General features: G+C 38.7%; 1 protein-coding gene across 1 annotated transcript in view; it reads left to right on the plus strand.

Annotated features, from left to right (window-relative positions):
- Positions 1-20237, plus strand: part of LOC104841243 (lipid phosphate phosphatase-related protein type 4) — a 49643-nt gene that overhangs the window by 16456 nt on the left and 12950 nt on the right. The window contains 2 exon segments of the mRNA XM_010582764.1: positions 14457-14668; positions 18995-19124. Coding sequence (XP_010581066.1) covers positions 14457-14668; positions 18995-19124 — 342 coding nt within the window.

Here is a 20237-nt window from a genome sequence, read left to right on the forward strand (position 1 = left end):
CGGGCGCGGGGGGCTGCCGGCGGACGCGGGGAGCGGCGCGCCTCGGAGCCTTTCTGCGGGGAATGCCGCTTTCCCCGCGGCGAGGGAGCTCGCCTCGGCACTGGTTCCGCACCGTCTGATGCAAAATCCCTACGTGAGGCTTCGCCTCACCGAAATCGGCATAGAAGCCCCCCATAAGGAGCAGGCGTAAATGAATCTCTTCTTTTGCAGTCTTTTCAAGTGCAAATTATTTCTAGGAATTACTCAGCAAATGAAAGGGTTGCTCAACTAAATCATGCTATGTGCACAGGAACCTCTCGGGAGGAAGACATGTTTCAGGAAGGGCTGGCTTCTAGGCAAACGCCGCTCGCGCTGCTTCAGTAGAATAAAAATCACTTCCGTAAGGGAATGCTTAGGGAAACAGAAATGTTCTCAAAATGATAATCAGTGGCATCAGTTTCTACCAACCTCTGGATTACGTGCTTCCTCTAACAGAGCTAAAAATGTCTGGTTTGAAGATGGAATGGGGTTCTCGGCACATCTTATAGAGCAAAACCTGCTATGGCTGCTCAGCTGGTAGCAGGTGGAGGTGCAGAGGCACTAGCTGCTTGGTGTGTCACTCGGAGGCATTTAGCCCCCCTGGAAAGTACAGTCACTTATGTACTTCTCTAAGATATGAGTAGACACAGTTTAAGCTTAAAGAAATTGGCATGATGTTAATTTGTTTAATGGCACAGCAGTAAGAAGGAGGTAAGAATGTTTTATGGATTGAGCAAAGTGTTTCAGGTGACCCCACTCACAGGGAAGTGACTGAGGCACTTTGAGGCACCATGTAACTTACCTCAGAGAGAGACTGTGAAAATAATGTGAACAACTTAGTGGTAAAATATGGTTGTGAGTTAACTATAACTGGTGTGCTGAATAAAAACATAAAAAATACATACAACACTTAATATACAAAACTCTAAAATATAAACATTGGCTGAAATGTAAAACAAAAATTATTTTCTTTCAGGTGCACTTGAAGGGCTTGGGAGATTCTCTAGGAGGTAGAAGGGATCAGGTTGAGAAGGAGTTTTAGATAACAGTGGAGTGTCTCTGTCCCCTGTGCTCCCCAAGCACCTGGACATGGTCAGGAGCTAACCCAAAGTAAGCTGCACCAACAGGAAAGCTTTGCAGAAGCTGGTTATATGGAAGTATCCAACACATCCTATCGATGCAATTAGGCCTGCTCAAGAAAAGCCTTTTGATGGAAGGCACTTGCTGTGCCATGTATCTTACACTAGCTTTGCATAGAAGGGAGAGGTCAAGCTTGGAGAAGCCCCTAAAAAAATGTAGGGGCTTCCTCAATCTCTGTGCCATCTTTGTTGCTTTGGGAATCCAAACAGGACAAGAGATTGCTGGACTTCAGCTTGGGCATAACTCTAATGCAGGGGACAATGTAGAGATCCTGCAAGACACAACAGAACTGTGCTGTTTGGTGGGCTTGGCTTTGGCCTGCAGCAAGATGGGATGAAATACAGAGCAGCAGCACAAAACGTGTGCCTGCTGCTCCAAAGAGTTGCCTTACATAATATTAATTGCATACTTGTAGTTCCCCTAGAAGCTCCCTGTAGCTGTTACAAGGAATAAGGCAAAGGATTCTGTGAGCAATGAAGAACTTAGACTGAGCTCTGTGTACAGTTCCCACATGAAGCAGGCGAGTTCTCCACTCTGGTGTGGACTTCTAAGACCTTCAGCAAGTCATTTACAGCTAGATCTAAAGTGGTGATCTCTTCAACACCCACCTGCTCTGAGAGGGAGTCGGAGTTCTCACTTAAAAGAATGGTGTCCTAATGAACTTCCAGGACTTACATGTTATTCAGTTGCAGGAGCAGAGTCCAGAGCCTGTGCGAGCCCTTGTTCCCCAGGAGCAAGTTCTAATTATTGAACTGATGAACATGTAGGTATTCAGTACAAGTAAAAGCAACATCAAGAGAAAAAACTGATGCAATACACCTGAGCTTAAACATTGATTAGGAAACTCTTTGGTGAGTTGTCAGCCCTCTCCCATTACACTGCAGGAGGATTTGAAACCATTTCCCACATTTTAGTTGAGTAGTCATATCACTTGAGTGAAAAGGTGACAACAGTTTTTATGATATTTAGAAAGAAACACTTGGCATGTGTTACTTAACGTACACCCACCCTGCATTTACCCGCATGTGCACTAATTCTAATAAGACTAATGAGAATGCCTTTCTAGAGCTTTGTAGCACAGGCAGATGCCAGCACTTCAACAGCATCAGAAAAAGGACATGATGGCTTAGATTCTTCCATTGTGATTGGCTCAAGGAGAACCAAAGATTGAGTTGCACCTCATAAAGAGAGATTTCATCAAAGATAATTTAATTGCAATGAGAAGTTCACAAGTGTAAGGGATAGAGGAATCACCCAGCGTGGTTGACTGGCATTACTATCTAATATGGATTTTCTTTGTAAGCAGGAGGTAAGCTCCTAATGTGATCCAACTACTTAAAACCAAAACTTACCCAATTTAATTAAGGCTGTCTGAATTTTAAAGCTTTTACTTTCATGAATAGTGGTTGAATGGATGATGGGAAACAGGCTTCCAACCTCTCTCCTCTGAATGCTGTCAGTTCTTTTATTTTTTTCCATATTTTTCCATTTTTCAATTCTTTTTTTTTTCTTCTGCCACTCACTAATTTTCCATGTCCCATTCATAGCAGACAGTCCTTCCCCACCCTGAATTGCAATTAAAAAACCAGAGCTCATTAAGTTTGCACCTTCAAACAAGAAAATTAGGGTTTGCTGTCATCCACTTTGTATCAAGACCTACGATGTCTAGGCCAAAAGAAAAGCAGATTGTTTAGAAAATACATTACAAAAAAGTGCTGTTTTTTCTCTCAAACACTAGACAAAAGGAAAGACATGGGAAAAAGGATGTTGGGTCAAGGAGGAAGTCAAAATTCCAAAGCGGTAGGAAAGGGATGTGTTCACGTGTATACAAATGAAATATATAGTTAGAGAGTGGAAAAATTACCTGTAATAACAAATATAATTCAGGCATGCAGAACAAGTAAAGACAGATTCTGTGCTTCAGAAGGACCTTATCTTCAGAAATAGCAGCAAACAAATACAGTTCTGACACTGAGGGTTTTCTGCTATTAAGATCCCTAAGAATGTGTTATGATTGAGACTAACTCCTGTAAACAAAAGTGTTTGGTGGCAGCAACTTTCAGGATTGGATAAAATACAATTACATAGAATGTATGCAGGCCAATGGATGGTTAACTTCAAAAGAAATACTCTAGGCCTGATTTTGGTTTCAGTCTAATTTAAGAATAATTCAAACTAGCAGATTTTATCAACAACAGAGTTAAAACATAAACCCAATATGCCCCTCTTGAGATCATTGTTATCACTAGAGCTAGTCTTCATTTACACAGCAAAAGCAAAAGGAGAATCAGGCTAGAGCTTTGGAAGACATAGAAATGAAAAAGAAATGAAATGAAGAGATGGAGCTTCTGAAAAATGTGGATGGGTCATTCTCTAAAACCATCAGAGGCAAACAAATGAGCATTATGAAATAAATCTTAATACATTTTCAGTTACATATTTTGAAGTTTCATGATTCATAAAATAAAATAACTTGTATCATAAGAATGTTTTAGAGGTTATTTTAAAACACTGGTAATGCTTCTGCTTAGCAGAGCCTGTGATCAGCACACATTCCTGACAGCTGAATAGTTTTAGATTGCCTTGTGCATCGTGCTTACCTGAAGCACGTGGTGATCAGCACTGCCAGGCAGTTTGGCCTTTTTTATTCCTAATTATGCTTGTGGCATTTTAGGGTTCTGTAGACTGTTTGGGTTATCTGAGCTTCATTTGCATAGCTGAGAAAGACAAAACTTGCCATGAAAATTCAGAGTCCCTCTGGTCTGGTGGGAATTCATTTTCATGGTAAAAAGTCTACATGCCTCTGGGAGATACTGCAAATGAGTATTCCTGGAATAAATTTTGCTTTTTGTTAACTGACTTTCTTTTCAGCATATTCAGAGTATATCATAAGTATATTCACTTACAGATGAAATACGGATGTCTTGCATTTTAATATGAATCTGGAAAACTTCCAGGGTTATGTAGTTTCTGTTCCTGGCAGAATGGTCATACTTTAGAGGGAGGACAGACAGATACATTTATTCTTGGTGGAGGAAAAAGACTGTCTTCACCCATGCTATTCCACATTAAAAACTTCTGGTTTAAATCCTGGCTTCACAGAAGTCACTATGAATTTTGCCTTCGACTTCTGTGGCACTATTGCTTCATCTGGTGCCCCAGATGTGGGAAGGCAAAAGGCCAAGGTGTTGTCAATCTGAGTAACTTGATGCACTTATTCTCCACCTAAATTGTGTTCCGGTGCCACAGCCTTCATCTGTTGGTTGCTTAACTTCCAGGGACTAAAATGGGAGACATTTCAGACAATGTCCCTTGTACAGTTAAATTTTTTTCCTTACGTTATTTTCATGCGGACAGATATAGGTAGCTTCTTTTTTCTAGGTTTTCCAGAGTGCAGCCAGGAGTTAATAACATCAGGATTGTTTTAAAACGCTTCTTTCAGACTGGAAGACCACTTATTTTTCTCGTTCCCCAAAGGAGCCGGAATTCTCACCAGCAGCAAGCACAAAAATCAGTTATCATTGTAGGACTCCAGGCTGCAAAACGCAGGAGGTCATCAGCTTCCATTGAAATAAGCGCATGTAGAGAATGTTCACTGTGTCTCAGCACCAGATGCTTTATTTCCTTTTGTTTCTAACATACACTGACAGAGCTAGGTTTGAAATGTCAAATGTTTGTACACATCACTTGGTAGCTCAGTGCCACTTCTCAGTCACATCTGGCATTTTTTTCAGCTATTCAGCCATGCATGACCCACCACATTTATGCACTTTGTCACCTGCAAGTCATGTATAGGTGTGACTGCAAGAGACACAAAAAGCCAAGGGAGTGCACTGATTAGAATAAGAGCAGAGGGAGAGTAGGCTATAGGGCCAGATCTTTCTTCCTAAGAACAGGATGTTTGGATTCAGTGTAAGAGTTAAACTATACCACTGTGTCTTGGAGGCATAGTATAGTCACATTTCTCTCTAGATAGGTTTTCTGTTATGCTTAAATTAGCCTTGGGGGGGGGGGAATAACCAACAAAAAACCTGAACTGCAGAAGATGAAATTATCCCCGTACTGTGGAAGTAACTTTCCAAATACATTGCTTTTTCTCTCAAAGGAGTCAACCATGTGTGAGGGGAGGAGAAAAAGGAAAAAAACACTTAACAGTCTGCTCATTGAGCTGACCTTGTCACGTGGCTGACTTACAGAGGATACATGTGCATTAGAGACCAGCATCCCCAAAATATTAAGGGGGGCTATCTGAGGCCTGAGGAGGCTGCTATGCATTCAAAGCAGCTATATAGTTCATTGGCCAAGTCATCAACGTTACATCCTCCACATCACTTCTATGCTTTTACAGAAGAGCCATACAGCCTGCATCCCACCAGCTTTTAGCAGATGATGAACAGAAAAAGGGAACAAAAAGGGAGGTGTCAGGCCTGTGCCAAGGCTGTCCTGGGAGAAAAAATGCAAATACCACATGTCAGATCTCCCTCTGTGTTTGGCTACTTGCTTGGCAAGTGTAGAGTTTGAGTTGTTCATAGTGAAAGAAGGCCCTGTTCCCTTTTCATTCCTGCACCATCCTCCTGACCTAATACCCCAGTAGTAAAAGGAGGCCTGATTACGTTAGAAATTAAAGGATATTAAATTTGTCAAATTATTACCTCTTCCAAAAATTTATACCCCTCTCTGTGATTTTCTTCTATAATTGTTAAAAATCTGTTACTCTGCAGCCAAAATTAATGAAGAACAGCCTATTGTGGAACCTTACATACACGGGAGCTGAGCTGTTACAAACATTGTATCTTGACTGACGATCTTGTCCCTTAAAAGTCCAGTTTGTAGGAAGGGAGTTCAGAAGTGGCAAAACATCATGGGAGTAGGCCGCTGGAGAAGGGTTGGCACCCACAGAATTTTTTTTTTTTAATGTATGTATGGAAACCAGTGTGTTTTAGAGAGTAGAATAAATTGTAGTGTTGTGTAGGGACTGGCAGCTTTTTTCCCTAGAGATGGGGTTTTTGAGGAAACTTCTAGCTGAAGTTTGGTAACACTCTGACCCGAAAACAACCACCTTTTTTTGATATGTTGCTGTTCTTGATTTACTTTGCAGCAGGAGCATAAAAGAAGTTTCATAATCAACAGTATGTGCAATATCCTAAATTTCATTGTTTGTAGTTATTCATTGATTATAACTAATCATTGATTTAATTAATCAATAATCATAATTAATTGTAATAATAATTAATGAATGATCAATTATGTTTGAAGTCACACTGAAAAGAAATGCATTAATGTTATTTTTTGTGTTGTAAAATTTCTGCCTAAGGATCTGCTTTCTGTTTAAGTACATATACTTAATTAAAAAGAAATATTTTTAAAGTATTTTTAGATTATTCCTGCCTGAGAATATTTTTGTTAAACAATTTTTATTCTGTTGGTCTCTCCCTGTGTAACTGCTGCTTCACATACATTTATTAAAAAAAAAAAAAAGGAAATAAGCACTTTTAGGATTACCATGTGTTCAGCATGACTTTGAGATTTCTGAAATAAATAGGAATTTTATCAGTGATGTATCAGCTCTATTTCTGGTCTTACACATACTGAGAGGTTTTCTATTAAGATTTGGCAAAAGATCAAGAGGTTTGAGGAGCTGCACAAAGGTATCTTTGTATTTCTAAAGCTAGACTCTAATTGGCAGTCACCAAACAATTAAATTAAACTCTAAAATCAATGCTGGAAATAAGGATAACTTAATTTTCCAAAATTGTAATGATAATAGCTTTCAATGACACCTGGGATTTGAAATTAAACTGTGAGCTGAAATTAAATCCAATAGCGTTAAATCTAGGAGAAGGAAGACCATCATATCATGTCTCTGCAATTAGTTTCCACAAAACTTAGACAATGGTGAGGTAAAAATCCTTTAGAGAAAAGACCAGTTCCTACGGCTTTGGGCCAGATGAAACCTTCATCCAAAAAAGGGACAAGAAACAGCAGAAACTCGTGTTCAGAGAGAAAAGCAAAACGCCTTTATACAGATGCAAAACTTACGACTTCTGAAAAGCCTGAATGCCTTCTCTTATAAGCCTGAGGCATTTAAGAATTAAGTTTAGAACATTAAAAAAATCTACAAATCTGACTTTTAGGTCAAGCAAGTTCCCTGCTCTACAGCCATCCTGTGCTTAGTACTATCTCTCAAAAGTCCTCATGACAGCCCAGTTTACAATGCATTTGAGCTTGAACTTGGTCTTAATCCCAGTCCTGCACAGCAGTCTCACCAAGGGTTAAGGTACAGCACTGGTGTAGCTAAGCAGGAGCCATGTGTTCTCAAAAACAAGAGAAAATGGCAGAATTTGGGCTGATACCATTTCTTCTTCCTGACCTGTTTCTGGAAGGTATTCAGTCATAGTCATGACCTCAGTATTCATTCCTGCCAGCATAAAAGACACCTGTCCTCCTTCCAGTCTCTCCTCCTGTCTTTTGTGAATCTCACAGCAAAGTACAACAGGACAACAGCCAGGGTGGTTGAAAGCTGCAATCACTCTTATTAGTTGGCTACGAATAGGAATACCTTGTCTCCTCCAACCCACCACAGCCCTCTTTTTTGTCTCATCCATCTGTTGGGCCTTGTCATTTAGATCATGAATTATTTGGCACAAGGACTGACATTTATGATACATTTTAATAGAATCTTCCACAATGCCACAGCCTTGCAGTGCGAACACAACATAGCTATTAAATAGGGCATCCTTCTCCCAAGTACCTGGCTGGTATTTTTATCAAAGGAGAAAGCGATAGCATTCACTAGCTATCTCTTTGAGGCAATCCTGTTTATTTACTTGATAGCTTACAAAGATTCCCTGATTCCCAGAAAACAAGAGAAATGCCAGGAGGCAGCTCCCACGCTCAGGAGCTCCTTGCTTGCTGTGGAAGGGTTGCAGAATGACCTAAGGATCTAAGAATTCCCAGGCCATCCAAGTCTAAAATTTATTTACAAAATATAAAAGATCCAAATAGCGTATCAGGCATCCCTTAACCCTTTTTGACAGGTGGACTAGTCATACTATCTTTATTCTGCATCTGGCTAATCATGTCTTGACTTCCTCTGAAAGCTACATATATACTGATTCTCTCTTTTCTGCCTATCTTTTATACAGACAGGTAAAACTAATCAATTCCACAGCCTTTGTATTTGCATCCAGTCTCAAGGAAGATCACTCAAGTCATTCCAGCCAGCACACTGAGCAGTGACTTCAATATTCAACTATAATTACAAGAGAGGCTTTTCATTTTTCCCCCTACTTAGCCTGACTGAAACATAGCCCAGGCTAATCAATTTGTAACCCATATTTAAAGAGTGTCTGCTAGTAGCCACCAACACAGCCCAATACAACACCACCACAGGATCTGGATATGAGTTCATGATAAGAGATAACACCTGTAGTGCATTTTAGCAAAGCAAAGAGAGGTCACATAACTGCAACCTACAGAACAGGTTCAGACATTTGAGTATGTGACACTTCATGGTTGCACTCTCACAAAGCCCATGGATTTTAAGATGTTATTTTCCTGAAGATAAATATGGACTCTTTGCTTAGTTTAGTGCTGGCAAATATGAGAGTTAGATATGTAACTACCAGTGTACAGTTTTAGAGAAAGGGAATTTATAGAAGCTACTGATTCCCAGAGAGTTTTGAATTATGTATGTATCCAGTTGCATATTCTTTCAAGGTAAGAGAGAATCTGGGGGGTGGGGTGTGTGCTTATTTGTTGCCTTTCTTTTGGTTTGAGCCTCACTGTCTCCAGTGTCATTTAAGAAACCATCAATATCTGATTGCTACTGACTTGCCTGTAAGGCTTGCAGAGAGAATGTGGTTTTAGTGAAGTTCATTATTTGGAAATTCTCCAGGGACCACCATGAATAAGAGATTTAGAGCTCTGCAGAGAGCCTGTGGAATAGTAAAGTTAAAGGTCCTACATTTTAACTCAAGAGCAAGCAGTTCAGTGTTTCCTTCATAACAACAGGTTGTATGCCTGGTGGAAGGCCGGAGACAAAAGTCAGTGCTCGAGATGCTGAGCTATCCAAAGGACAAGCTTGTGCTATTTAGGGTTTCATACACTCCAATAAGATTTTCCCACTAAGGCTTGGCCTTCCACTGCCCCATTTGCAAGACCTCTGCTGTCATACCAGACCTGTATTCCTGCATTACAGAGGGTCCAATGTGGAGGAGTTACAGGTGTAGGATAAGAGATAGGGCATATGCTGGTACTGGAGACTTCAAGGCTATAAACAACTCACCCAGTGGTCAGATAAGGAATTGCAGAACTGCAGCTGGCAAAACTGGTTTTGGGGTAATGAAGAGTACAAAGAACAAGCATCCAACATACGTAGACCATGCCGCATATAGTAAATTGGGATGTAATGTGCAGACAGACCAAAAGAGAAAGAGCAAGGTGTGAAAGCACATTAGCAAACATAAAAATGAACCCATGTGGTTCCTAGAGTGAGGAAGAATCACCATCAATATCATACTGCTCCTGACAAAGGATTTGAGATGCACTACACTAGAGTCATAAATAGCTCATTTTATACAGAATAACTACTTGTTACTACTAGATATAGGTACAAAAATCATGCAGAGTTGTACCATACAAAGAAAGGTGAAAGTAAAACAAATTAGGCAGAACCTAATTTCTAAGATCATTAGAAAAACTGCTGTTGCAATTGAGCCAAACAAAAACAAAGCTCCAGGCAGGTCAAGACAAGCACAGACAAAGCATGTTTGATAAGCCCCAGTCCTGAGTCCTTGCAAACTCTGTACAAAATCTGCGGCTTGTTAGTAGCAATGACAATACTGTATTTAGTGGGCTACAGCTCTACAGGTTCCTCTTTTTGTGCATTTGAAGCCATGGAAAACTAATCATAGGGAAGTTTAACAGAAGCATTTCCATCTACCTGGAAGTACCGCAGCAAGTTTGGGCCTGGTGGTTAAGGGGTAGCCAACTTGTGGGTTTGGGGCAGGACCAGCATGGCTTCCATGTGTAGGCTATATTATATGACCAATAACAAATTGTGCTGGCAGTGTGGGTAATCTTAATCCTCACAAGTAAACCAGGAGCACCCCAAAACAGCCCTAGGAGCAATCACAGCATGTCCTACAGAAGAGTGATAGGCAACCTGAAGAACTGTTATCTTCCAGCTCTGAAGTCTCACAGCCATGTCTTCTTTCAGTTCTCTGCAATATGTGATATATGTCTTGTGGCTCTTGGCCAGAAGGAAGATTTGTTACATATCTCATCAGTTCAGTGAAGTTATTGTGATACTGAATGCTCTTTTGGTTTGTCCTGCACTACGTAAGACACAGGAGCTTGTCACCTTTCATTTTTATCCTTACAAGATCTCTAGGTATTTACATTCTTGTTGAGCTCTTGGGAATAGAGATCGTCTTTCTCAGGCTTGCCAATTCCTAGCTCAATACAGCAAAATCTTTTTAAATACTACTAATATTAATTATTATTAATAGCAAAGTCCTATAGCTTAATAAAGGCTCTTAACTTACAGTTTAAGAAAATAACAGGAAAAAGAAAAAAAATCTTTTTTAGAAGAATAAATAAACCCCAGATCAAACCTTTTCAGGAGCTATGCTGATTGTGGTCCTGACTTTAAGACTCTAAGCCAAACAGAGTTTGACCACTTGGGTCAAACTCTACACTTACAGGTCTAAACTACAAGCTAAACAGGGCTCTTTCGCCATTAGCCAACCAAGGAAGTAAGAGTGGAAGGACTTATTAGTCAAGATATGTGAACTGAGGCTGGGAGTTTTATTATTCTAATTAGGAACAGGAAAATTCCTATTCCATTTTGTAATTAAAACAATACACATTCCACCATCTAATTATATTTGACATTTTCAAGGTGTTGGGAGCTGAAGTCTGTAATTAGAGAACTACTGCTGCCTTAAGCAGAACACTGCATAAATATTCATATATTAAATAGCCAGTTATACTGTTCAGAAGATTTTAGAAACATTTGCTTTTTTTTTAGAAACATTAGACTTTTAGAAGACACATCTTATATCTGTGTTTTTAAAAAGATAGGAAGAAAAATGTCCTGTGGGATCTGACATACTGTATATAGCAAATTGATTATAAACCCATTCATTAGTATTGTAAGCAGTTATGTTGGAGATTCATAGTCCTTTAGAATTATTTCTTTTCTTTTAGCAGAATGAGTAATTACAGTCAGAAATAATATGGGAGTCCTGTAGTGAAGTCATAAGACAGTAAAATGCAATTCTTACAATTCCTTGATTTTGTAATTAACAATAGAATTATAGCTTGCATACAGTAGTTTAAAAAAGTTATCCACATCTTTTATTTTAGTGTCTCACAATAAAATATCACTTCATACATCACCTATTTTTGATAGTTCAATATTGCCACTTAAAACAGTTGCTTGCCTAAGAATACCATAATCCAAGTAGAGGTGGACTTGTGGGTAATGCAGAGCCTGTTGTTCAAGGACAGGCTTTCCTTTTATTGACATTAGAGAAATGGAAAAATACACAATGAAGATGAAACTCTGCGTGCAAAGTGTTCCATAAGTCTGCCTGCTCTGTGTTTCCATTCTAGGAAATGAACCTTTGGGGCCATCTAGATAAAAGGGCGTAATTTCTGAAAAGAAGGGCAGTAGGCACTTTGCCTGTTTTGTCCTTTTAGCTCATTGGAATAGGTTTGTGTCCTGTTGTAAGATGCTTTGCCCCATGGGACCTGGACCCTGGTTAAGTCATTAGGTATGACTTTTAAACAGTTAATAATAAAAGACATTGCAAATATTTCAAGAGTTAAATGCTGCGCAGAATTTCAGTGTCCCAGCAAAAGCAGCAGAGACTCACTCAGTGCAAGCTCCCTGCACACCCGAGCAGCATGCACTGTGCCAGCCTTCTGGTCAGGAGGCCAGTTAGCCCAAACAGCTCCACAGTCCCTGTGCAGGCAGGTGTGGAGAGAAGGGCACCCAGTTCCACAACAATCTTAATTATTCCCAGAGTACGAAGACTTGAGGGAAGTCCTCTTTCATCCGTGCACATCTGTATAATGACTAGAAACAGTCTAGCCCATGTTGACGAATTATGCATGCTTGCACTATAGTAAATCAAGGACTGCATCCAGCAGGAAGTGAGAAGTAGTATTATCTAATGCATCCAGCTAAAGAACTGGACTTCTTCCTGTGATGGGCAGGAAGCAGGACTCAATTTAGTTACATTTTATATAATTATTCCATACATAGTATATGTCAGATTATATAATAGTTATGTATTCACATAATATGTATTACATATTGTGTATGTTATATGCTATACATAATATATGTGTGTAATATAGTATGTAAGTGCAAATATACATATATGTTTGGGGTTTATATATGTGTGTACACACACACTACTTACTGAAGCAAACTTACAGATGCCTGGTGTTATTTTTGTAATGCTCATAGCACTTAGGGATGCCAATACACATTCCCTCCCTTTCTATACAATCACAGCCTCTATACTATGCAACATTACAATGCAATCAACTTCACCACAGATAACAAGACAGGCAGAATTCTTCCATTCTCCACCTTCTACAGATTTTGCTTAGAACGCTTTGAAGATACAACTTACCTTCTTCAACTCTGTCCTTCAGCACATCAAAGATAAGCTGTTCTTTTCAAACAAAAACTAAGTCATATTAAAAAGTGTTTCAGTGAAATTTAGCTAGAACCCTCCTTCTTTAACCACCCAGAATCACATTTTATGCACAAAAAGTCTGCAATTTAAAAGCCCAGTGTTTAAAAATCTGAAAATGGTCAGTTAATGCAAGAAACCATTGCTCCTCTGCCATATATAGCAAGTTTTATTCATCATTTTCCCAATATACATATTTATTCAGTTTTACCTCTACTTTTTTATTCCATTGTAGAATGGGATGAATTACATTGATTTTAATCAATCAATTATTTTTGTAAATGTGTACTGAACATCGCAAAAATAATATAATCTAAGTATGCCCCAAATTATGTTAGGACAATCCCTATTTCTCATAATGTGAGGTGCTTGATGTAAAGGAGGGTTTTTTTCTCAAGAGATGTGATACACCCTTATCAAATTTTTATGATTTTATCTGTCTAAGTGAATCTATTTAGTAGTTGCAAGCTTTTACTTTTCAGCTGCAGCTAACAGTGAGGAAAAGTTAATGTGATAACCATCTTAAAAAGAAAAAAAGAAAAGGAAGCAGATAAGCAGTTCACATCATATTATCCATAGGTACCTTCATTGCAGTAGAGACACAGGGAAAGAGTCATTGCATGTCAGTGGAGGAGCAGGCAGTTGTTCTAATGTTGCCTTGTTTAGTGAGGACTCTGGGAAATAACAAACACAAAACATTTCTGAGCATTTACTAAGATACAGAGAATAATCATATGCTGCTGGTCACCTCTGAATGCCTCAATGCCTGCCCTGGGGGAAGGGCTGCCCCCTCTGTTCACTTATAAACCAATGGCTTCAAAATGCCTTTTGCTATTCTCTTAATGACTTCCTTCCACACAGGCTTACTGGTTGAATCTGTGCTTTCAGGAGCTGGTGGCAAGCTGGGGTGAGTTTATCCCCAGAGGAGCCAACTTTGCTCTTAATAAATTACTGGAAGTAATTGTGAAGGGTAAAATCACTAAATAGCTAGAGGATAACAGAATTGTAAGCCATAGTCGTCATGGTTCTAAACAGACTGAGTCTTGCCAAAGTTAATTGTTTTTTTGATAGAATTACAAAATGAATGTGCAAAGGCAGAACACTGTATTATCACCTATTTAGATTCTAGGGCAGCACTGGTTACCGTTTTTCATTAACTGTTACTTTGAATCTTAATGCAAACTGGCTTTAATATAAACAGTGTCATATACATGACACAGAGTTGCTAAAGGACCAAAAAGGGTCCTAATGAACAACATAATGCTAAGGTCCCACATGGGAGGCTGCAGTCCTGCTACATCTTTAAAAAAAAAAAATAAATCAAAGTTTGTCTACTAATGATTCATAGATGAAAAGGCTAAATTATGTGGGCTGAAGACTGGATTGAGTGTTTTGACTAGCTTAGTAGACAACAGGGTTATTTGGTATCAACTGAATAGTATCCTGTCTCCAGAGAATTAATTATTTAAAGATGGTAAATTGGATATGACAAGGAGCAGTGAGATGTAAATAGCGAACGTCACAGAGATTTATTAACAGACTATGTTGTCTTTGCAAAAGCATTGCTCTTCCACTTCCAAACAGTAATTTGTTACTTTCTTCTCTTCTAGTTGCCCATATTGGCATCATCTGTGGTTAGCCTCTATTTTCTTGAACTTACTGATGTCTTCAAGCCAGTTCACTCTGGATTTAATTGCTATGACAAGAGTCTGAGTATGCCATACATTGAACCTACACAAGAGTCTATTCCCTTCTTGATGTTGCTTAGTCTGGTTTTTGCTGGACCGTCAATTACGGTAAGTTTGAGGTGCCACTGTGACTTATTAAAGATTTTGAACAAAGTTTCAGTTGGCATAAAGAAAATAGCTCCTTTGGTTTCACTTAGGCTGCAGAGTGTCATCCAGGCTAATTACTTTAGGATTTTAAATTAATCTTTTATTCTTCTATAACAGAAGGAGACACACTCCTTAAAACATTCCCTGTAGCACTTCATCTACTCACACTATGCTGATTGTGGGCATTAATGTTAAGAAACAGCATCTACTGTTGGGTAAGAATAGCCTGAATCATTCTGTTATGCTGTACAAATATTTGAACTTTTACAGACAGGACCATCTCTACACTCTGAGATACACCAAAAATTCAAGATTTTGATGGAGGTGGAAGCCTTTAATTTACAGCCCTGAACATGCAACTTTTATTAGAACTAGCTTCATTCAGTGAGAAGGTGTATCAACCGTGTCAGTGAAATCAATTACACTTTCCCAAATAGCACTGGGACTCCTCTAAATGGTGAGTTAGTCATTAAGAGCAGGCAAAAGGAAGCTGGTTTAATCATTCACCCAAAGGGAGGAGATAATTTCAGCAGAACAGAAACGTCCTGTCAGAACATGAGCAGTTTGGCCACTATTTTACAGAAAAAAATATATATAAACGGTCTGATACAGGTGAGTATTGTCACTGCTGGAATTGCTGTGTCCAAGTAAAATGAAACCAAAGACTTCACCTTTATATATATACTAAAGGGAATTCATTCTGTCTGGTTTTAGGCAGCTTAGACAGGAGCCTTATTCTCATACTACTCCTCTTGGGCAAATGGAAGAGAAATTCACCTTGAGAGGGTGATTCCATGCACCTAAAAAGCTGAATCAACCTTCTGAAAGGGTCTCTTCTCTCCCCTGACAGCGATGACTGTGCATCTCGGTTAGGCACTTCTCTAAGGCCAGCTGCAAATGTATCTCTGCTGCCAGTTCCTCTGAATTCCCCTAAACTCAACCAGTTTGTTCCTTTATAATACTAGCCAATTTGCAATTACAAAATCAGTAAAATGTGATGCCCATAAAAAAATCATCAAGTCTTGTTCTTTCTTTGCTTTCCAGGATGTTTTTTGTTTGTCTTTTTTTAAACTGAACTCTTTTTACTGTGTTTGATTTTGGTTGCTTTAGAAACCATTTTTGAAGGATTTTGTGCAATCATCAGGCTAAAAATTATACTCATTTAGGAACTGGGAGCTAAGACTCTCAGTGTTCCTGGTGCAGATGCTTGCAGCAAACACCAAATACTGTGATAAAAATGAAACTTGTTTGTATTGCAGTTTGGCTGGGTTTCTTAAGTATAGACAGTGTTTCTGATAACAACAAAGTGGACTTCCCTGAAACAACCGTAGAAGGAATCTATATAGACTCACTTGGGCCACAGTAGGGGGTAAAAGATGATTTTTACTTCAGAGAGTCTATGTCAAGCCTAGGTAATATCAAACATCTTCAACTGAGATGAAAGATGCCCATTTCATTACAGAGTGTTTATTAAGGGCTTTGATTACAGCTAAATTATTTCAGCATTGCATGAAATTTTGCAATAGAAAATGCTATTCTTGCTTGAATCATTCTCCTACCAGCAGTACAGACAACTAACCAAAACCATGCCATGTGAGGAACTCAAACCCACACTTGAGCATGCCTATCAAATATAAGATTGGTAAAGAAAGTAAATCCTGAAGCTTCAAAGCACAACTGCTTAAAAGCTGCAAGCCTTAGGAAGGTGTTGTTCTTTTGTGTTAGTGTGAGCATGAATGCGATGCTTGTATTAGTTGGATAATGGGCTCTGATAGTGTGAAATACACAACCTCCTTTAATAAAAGGCACTGAAGATGGTGTAGAGCATCAGCTGTTTATTATTCAATACCACTTCTGAAGTACAAAAACTAGGGGGGTTTATTTGTCCAATTCTTCCCTTTTTCTTTGGAAAAATAGGCCAATGAAGCTCAATGCAAAAAGATGACAATTGTGTCATTGTCATCTTGTAGAGTTTAGCATTTTATAATTTAGTTTTCATTAACATTTCAATGAATTACTTTATAAAACATGTAAAATATAGAAGAGAAAGCATGAGCTATGTGAGGAACTGAAGATCTCCAGTAGCATAACATATGCTAGCCTCTGTCTGCAGTTCACGTACTGCAGTATGAGGCAGGTCATCAAGACTCTACAGGTGTAATTAAGCCACATTTTAAATATTACCAAAGAGTGTAAATAAGAAAAAATAAAAAAGGGTAGGGGGAGGTGAAGTCGACAAGCAAATTCCAGTCTCAATCCCTCCTTAAAGCCTCATAATTTTTGTTCCTGTGTTATTTTTGTTGATATACTCGATTTTTCCCAAGACTGGAGAACATATTAAATCTGTTCACTTTACAGTAAACTTTTTTACAACAAATCTAGCATTTTTAAATTTATTTTCCAAAGCCATTATTACAGAAGAATCTATGTGGATTAGGTTCTTTAATGTTTGGGGGGGGGGGTGGTACTCATTATTAGTGAGCAGCAACTGCTTTAACTAGGTCTGTTCTGTAGCCCTGAAGTGCTACAGAAAATTGCTACCTGTATTATTGACATATGTATGTCAATACATTTTATATGTAAAAACATTCTATATGTATTCATAAACCACAGGAGACTTCAGTGTAGAACAACTGGACTTGTATGGATATTTTATGTCTGGAATATAAATATACCTGAATTGCAACATGATTTCCATTTGCTTCAAAGAACTCTGAATCTGATCCTCTGACATATTTTCTCTCTAGTTATTCATTCAAAAATGTTAGGATCAGTTATTTAATCACATCAGTGTAGGTTCAAACCCTTATCAGCCACTGACTAAAAAACTACTTAAAGGTAACAATGTGCTTTCTAACAGAGATCACCAGGAAATTAGATCACACTGATTTGGGAAATCAATTCGCAAGGAGAGAAATTCACTGCTGGCAGTTTCAGTCCTACTGCCTCCTCTACTGTGGAGTTTGTTTCCTTGGAAATACCAGCCTCTGAATTTTCCTTGACATAGGCCTTGCTGTTCCCCAATTTTCTCCTCTATCACACAAGCTAATCCGTCTCTCTGGTCTTTTTCCCTGTGCCAGATATTTGCTAGAGCTTGGCAAAAAACTATTAGAGTTTCTCTGTTTTTTAAGTTTGAAATACTACTTATTTCTCCAGGAAGTTTCAGCTGTAAATTGATCAGAGACAGATAATAGTGACTATAGTTCTCATCTAATTAAAATTCCTTAAATAACCCTTACCATTGACTTTTCCATGTAATGAGACAAGCTTCACTACTTCAATTTTTCTGGCAAAGAAAGGAAATTTCAATTTATTAAACCTTTAGCTAAAAAAGTTAGACTAAGCTTTTCCATTGTATCTCCCTTCTGCTAGGGTAAGGGGTCTTAGCATGCACAAACTTCACTGGTAATTACAGCAGATTCAGCATAATTCAGATGTTTTAGCATCTCATTGCATTGTAAGCTTTGTGCATTGCATATATTAGTTTTCAATGCATCTGCGGATAGACAAGGTGACTCCCCTCTTAGTGGTAAGAATGGCCTCATTAATTTCAATATTTCAGCCTGACCCTTATTCTGAACTATGTACAAGCCCTGTACAGATTTCCAAGTTGTTGCACTATTCAACAAGGAAAACAATCAAACCTGACACTGCAAATATATAAAAGGATCTGGATTTTCCAGCAAGTAACACCATTTTTCATTTCTATTCTTCTCTATATTTCTGTTATAAACTCTCATCTAGGGCTTCAGTCATAATCTGTTTTGCTTGGTGTGTTCAGAGGGACCATAAGGACAGAACTTTTTCTACTGCTGTGGATCTGGTTAAAACCCAAGCCAAATTAAATAAATACAGAAGAGCGGGCTGCCATGTAATTAGAAACTGCTAGGGATTGCTAGGCTTGAGGCCAAGGCTGAGTGCTAAAACCACCTCAGGAGCACTAAGATATTGCAGTGGCTCTGGATTATTTTAGAGGCGAGATTTTCTAATTACTACTTTTTTATTGTAGAAGCATCAAATTTCAGCTGTGGATGAAGATCCCGATTCCATTGAGCACTGTATACTGTATGCTACTTGTATTTAATTTTAATGCCACCTTCTTGCCTGCCTTCACTCAAGCTAAGGTGCATTACTGAATGTTTACATATTGATACAAATCTTCTAAAGGCGAGTACCTGTCAGTGGATGACATTGGTTGTGGTATAGTTATATTTCAGCCCTTTAAATTCAATCAGTGTCTTCTGAGTAACTGCTACATTTAATTTAATGGCTCCTTTGTCATTGCAGATAATGATAGGAGAAGGAATTCTCTACTGTTGCCTGTCCAAAAGAAGAAATGGGATTGGAACAGAGGCCAATATTAATGCAGGAGGATGCAACTTCAATTCTTTTCTTAGAAGAGCTGTCAGATTTGTTGGTGGGTTTCAAATGTTAAGTCACAAAGAAGAGCTTTCCATATACATTCAGTTTTCACCATGCAGGTTTCTTTCTCTGAAACAGCCTTTCAGAACAGTGCAGGGCTGTCACTGGCATAGATCTTCTGCCAGAAAACACAAAAAGACCAGAGCAGCCCCATACTCAGTAATGCAATATCTACACTCTCCGTTTTCCCTTTCCTCTCCTGTACTATTGTCAGTGTTTCTAAAAGAATAATTTGGTTTTCCTTCCCTGCCCACATTGAGCTAGCTTCCTTTTAATGGTTTCAGTGTATAGCTTCCCCTGCTTGTCTTCATAAGGATTCAACCCACCTGACATAGTATTCAGCACAACAGTAAAAACTTGTCAGAAACTCTCAGTAGATTTGACATTCTTTTTCTGGAATGTGTATATCTACCTCTTGGAAAAGGGCTAGAATCTAGAGAGGGTCATGCTGAATTGGTTTATTTTACTTAGTTGTCATTTATGAAAAATGAACTTGAAAAGGCAACTGGACTTTGTTCCCCTTCTTGCAGTTAATTTCCTCTACCAATGAGTGGCTAAAGGGAAAGTTTTCTCTGTTCCAGAAATCTTTCATTAGAGACAGCAGCCTAGGCTAAGACAACCTGCAGGACAGCAGACTGAAAATCTGGTAGGAGGACTATACACTAGCTTTCTGTATTCTGGCAAGCAGGGAGGTAATGACAGAGAGGTTATACATTCTATGACCAGTAAAGCATCCTCTTAAGAGCAGCAGTGAGGAAGTCAGCAGAGGGGATGGCAGATTAAAATATCAGCAAGAAGGACTGTAAAGATAGCCCATGCTCTCCACTTCTCCTGTACAGCATCCCATTCCAACACCAAAAAAGACAAGCTCAAAGATGCATAGATTTAATTCCTGATTCATACTCTGAATCTGCAGTTTCTTTCATATTTTAATGACCTTAGCATTCTTTCAATGTTAAGGTGAAAAATAAATTTATTTATATGAATACAAGTAGGGAATTAGAAGTAAATCTTTAGAGGAAAAGCAGTTGAAAATGCCCAGTAAAACAGTTGCATTTACTTCAACTGCCTTGTGAATTTGGCATTGTTAACCAGACGGAAACATTGA

The sequence above is a fragment of the Haliaeetus leucocephalus genome, unplaced genomic scaffold (assembly GCF_000737465.1).
Source record: "Haliaeetus leucocephalus isolate CR32 unplaced genomic scaffold, Haliaeetus_leucocephalus-4.0 Scaffold848, whole genome shotgun sequence".
Lineage (NCBI taxonomy): Eukaryota > Metazoa > Chordata > Aves > Accipitriformes > Accipitridae > Haliaeetus > Haliaeetus leucocephalus.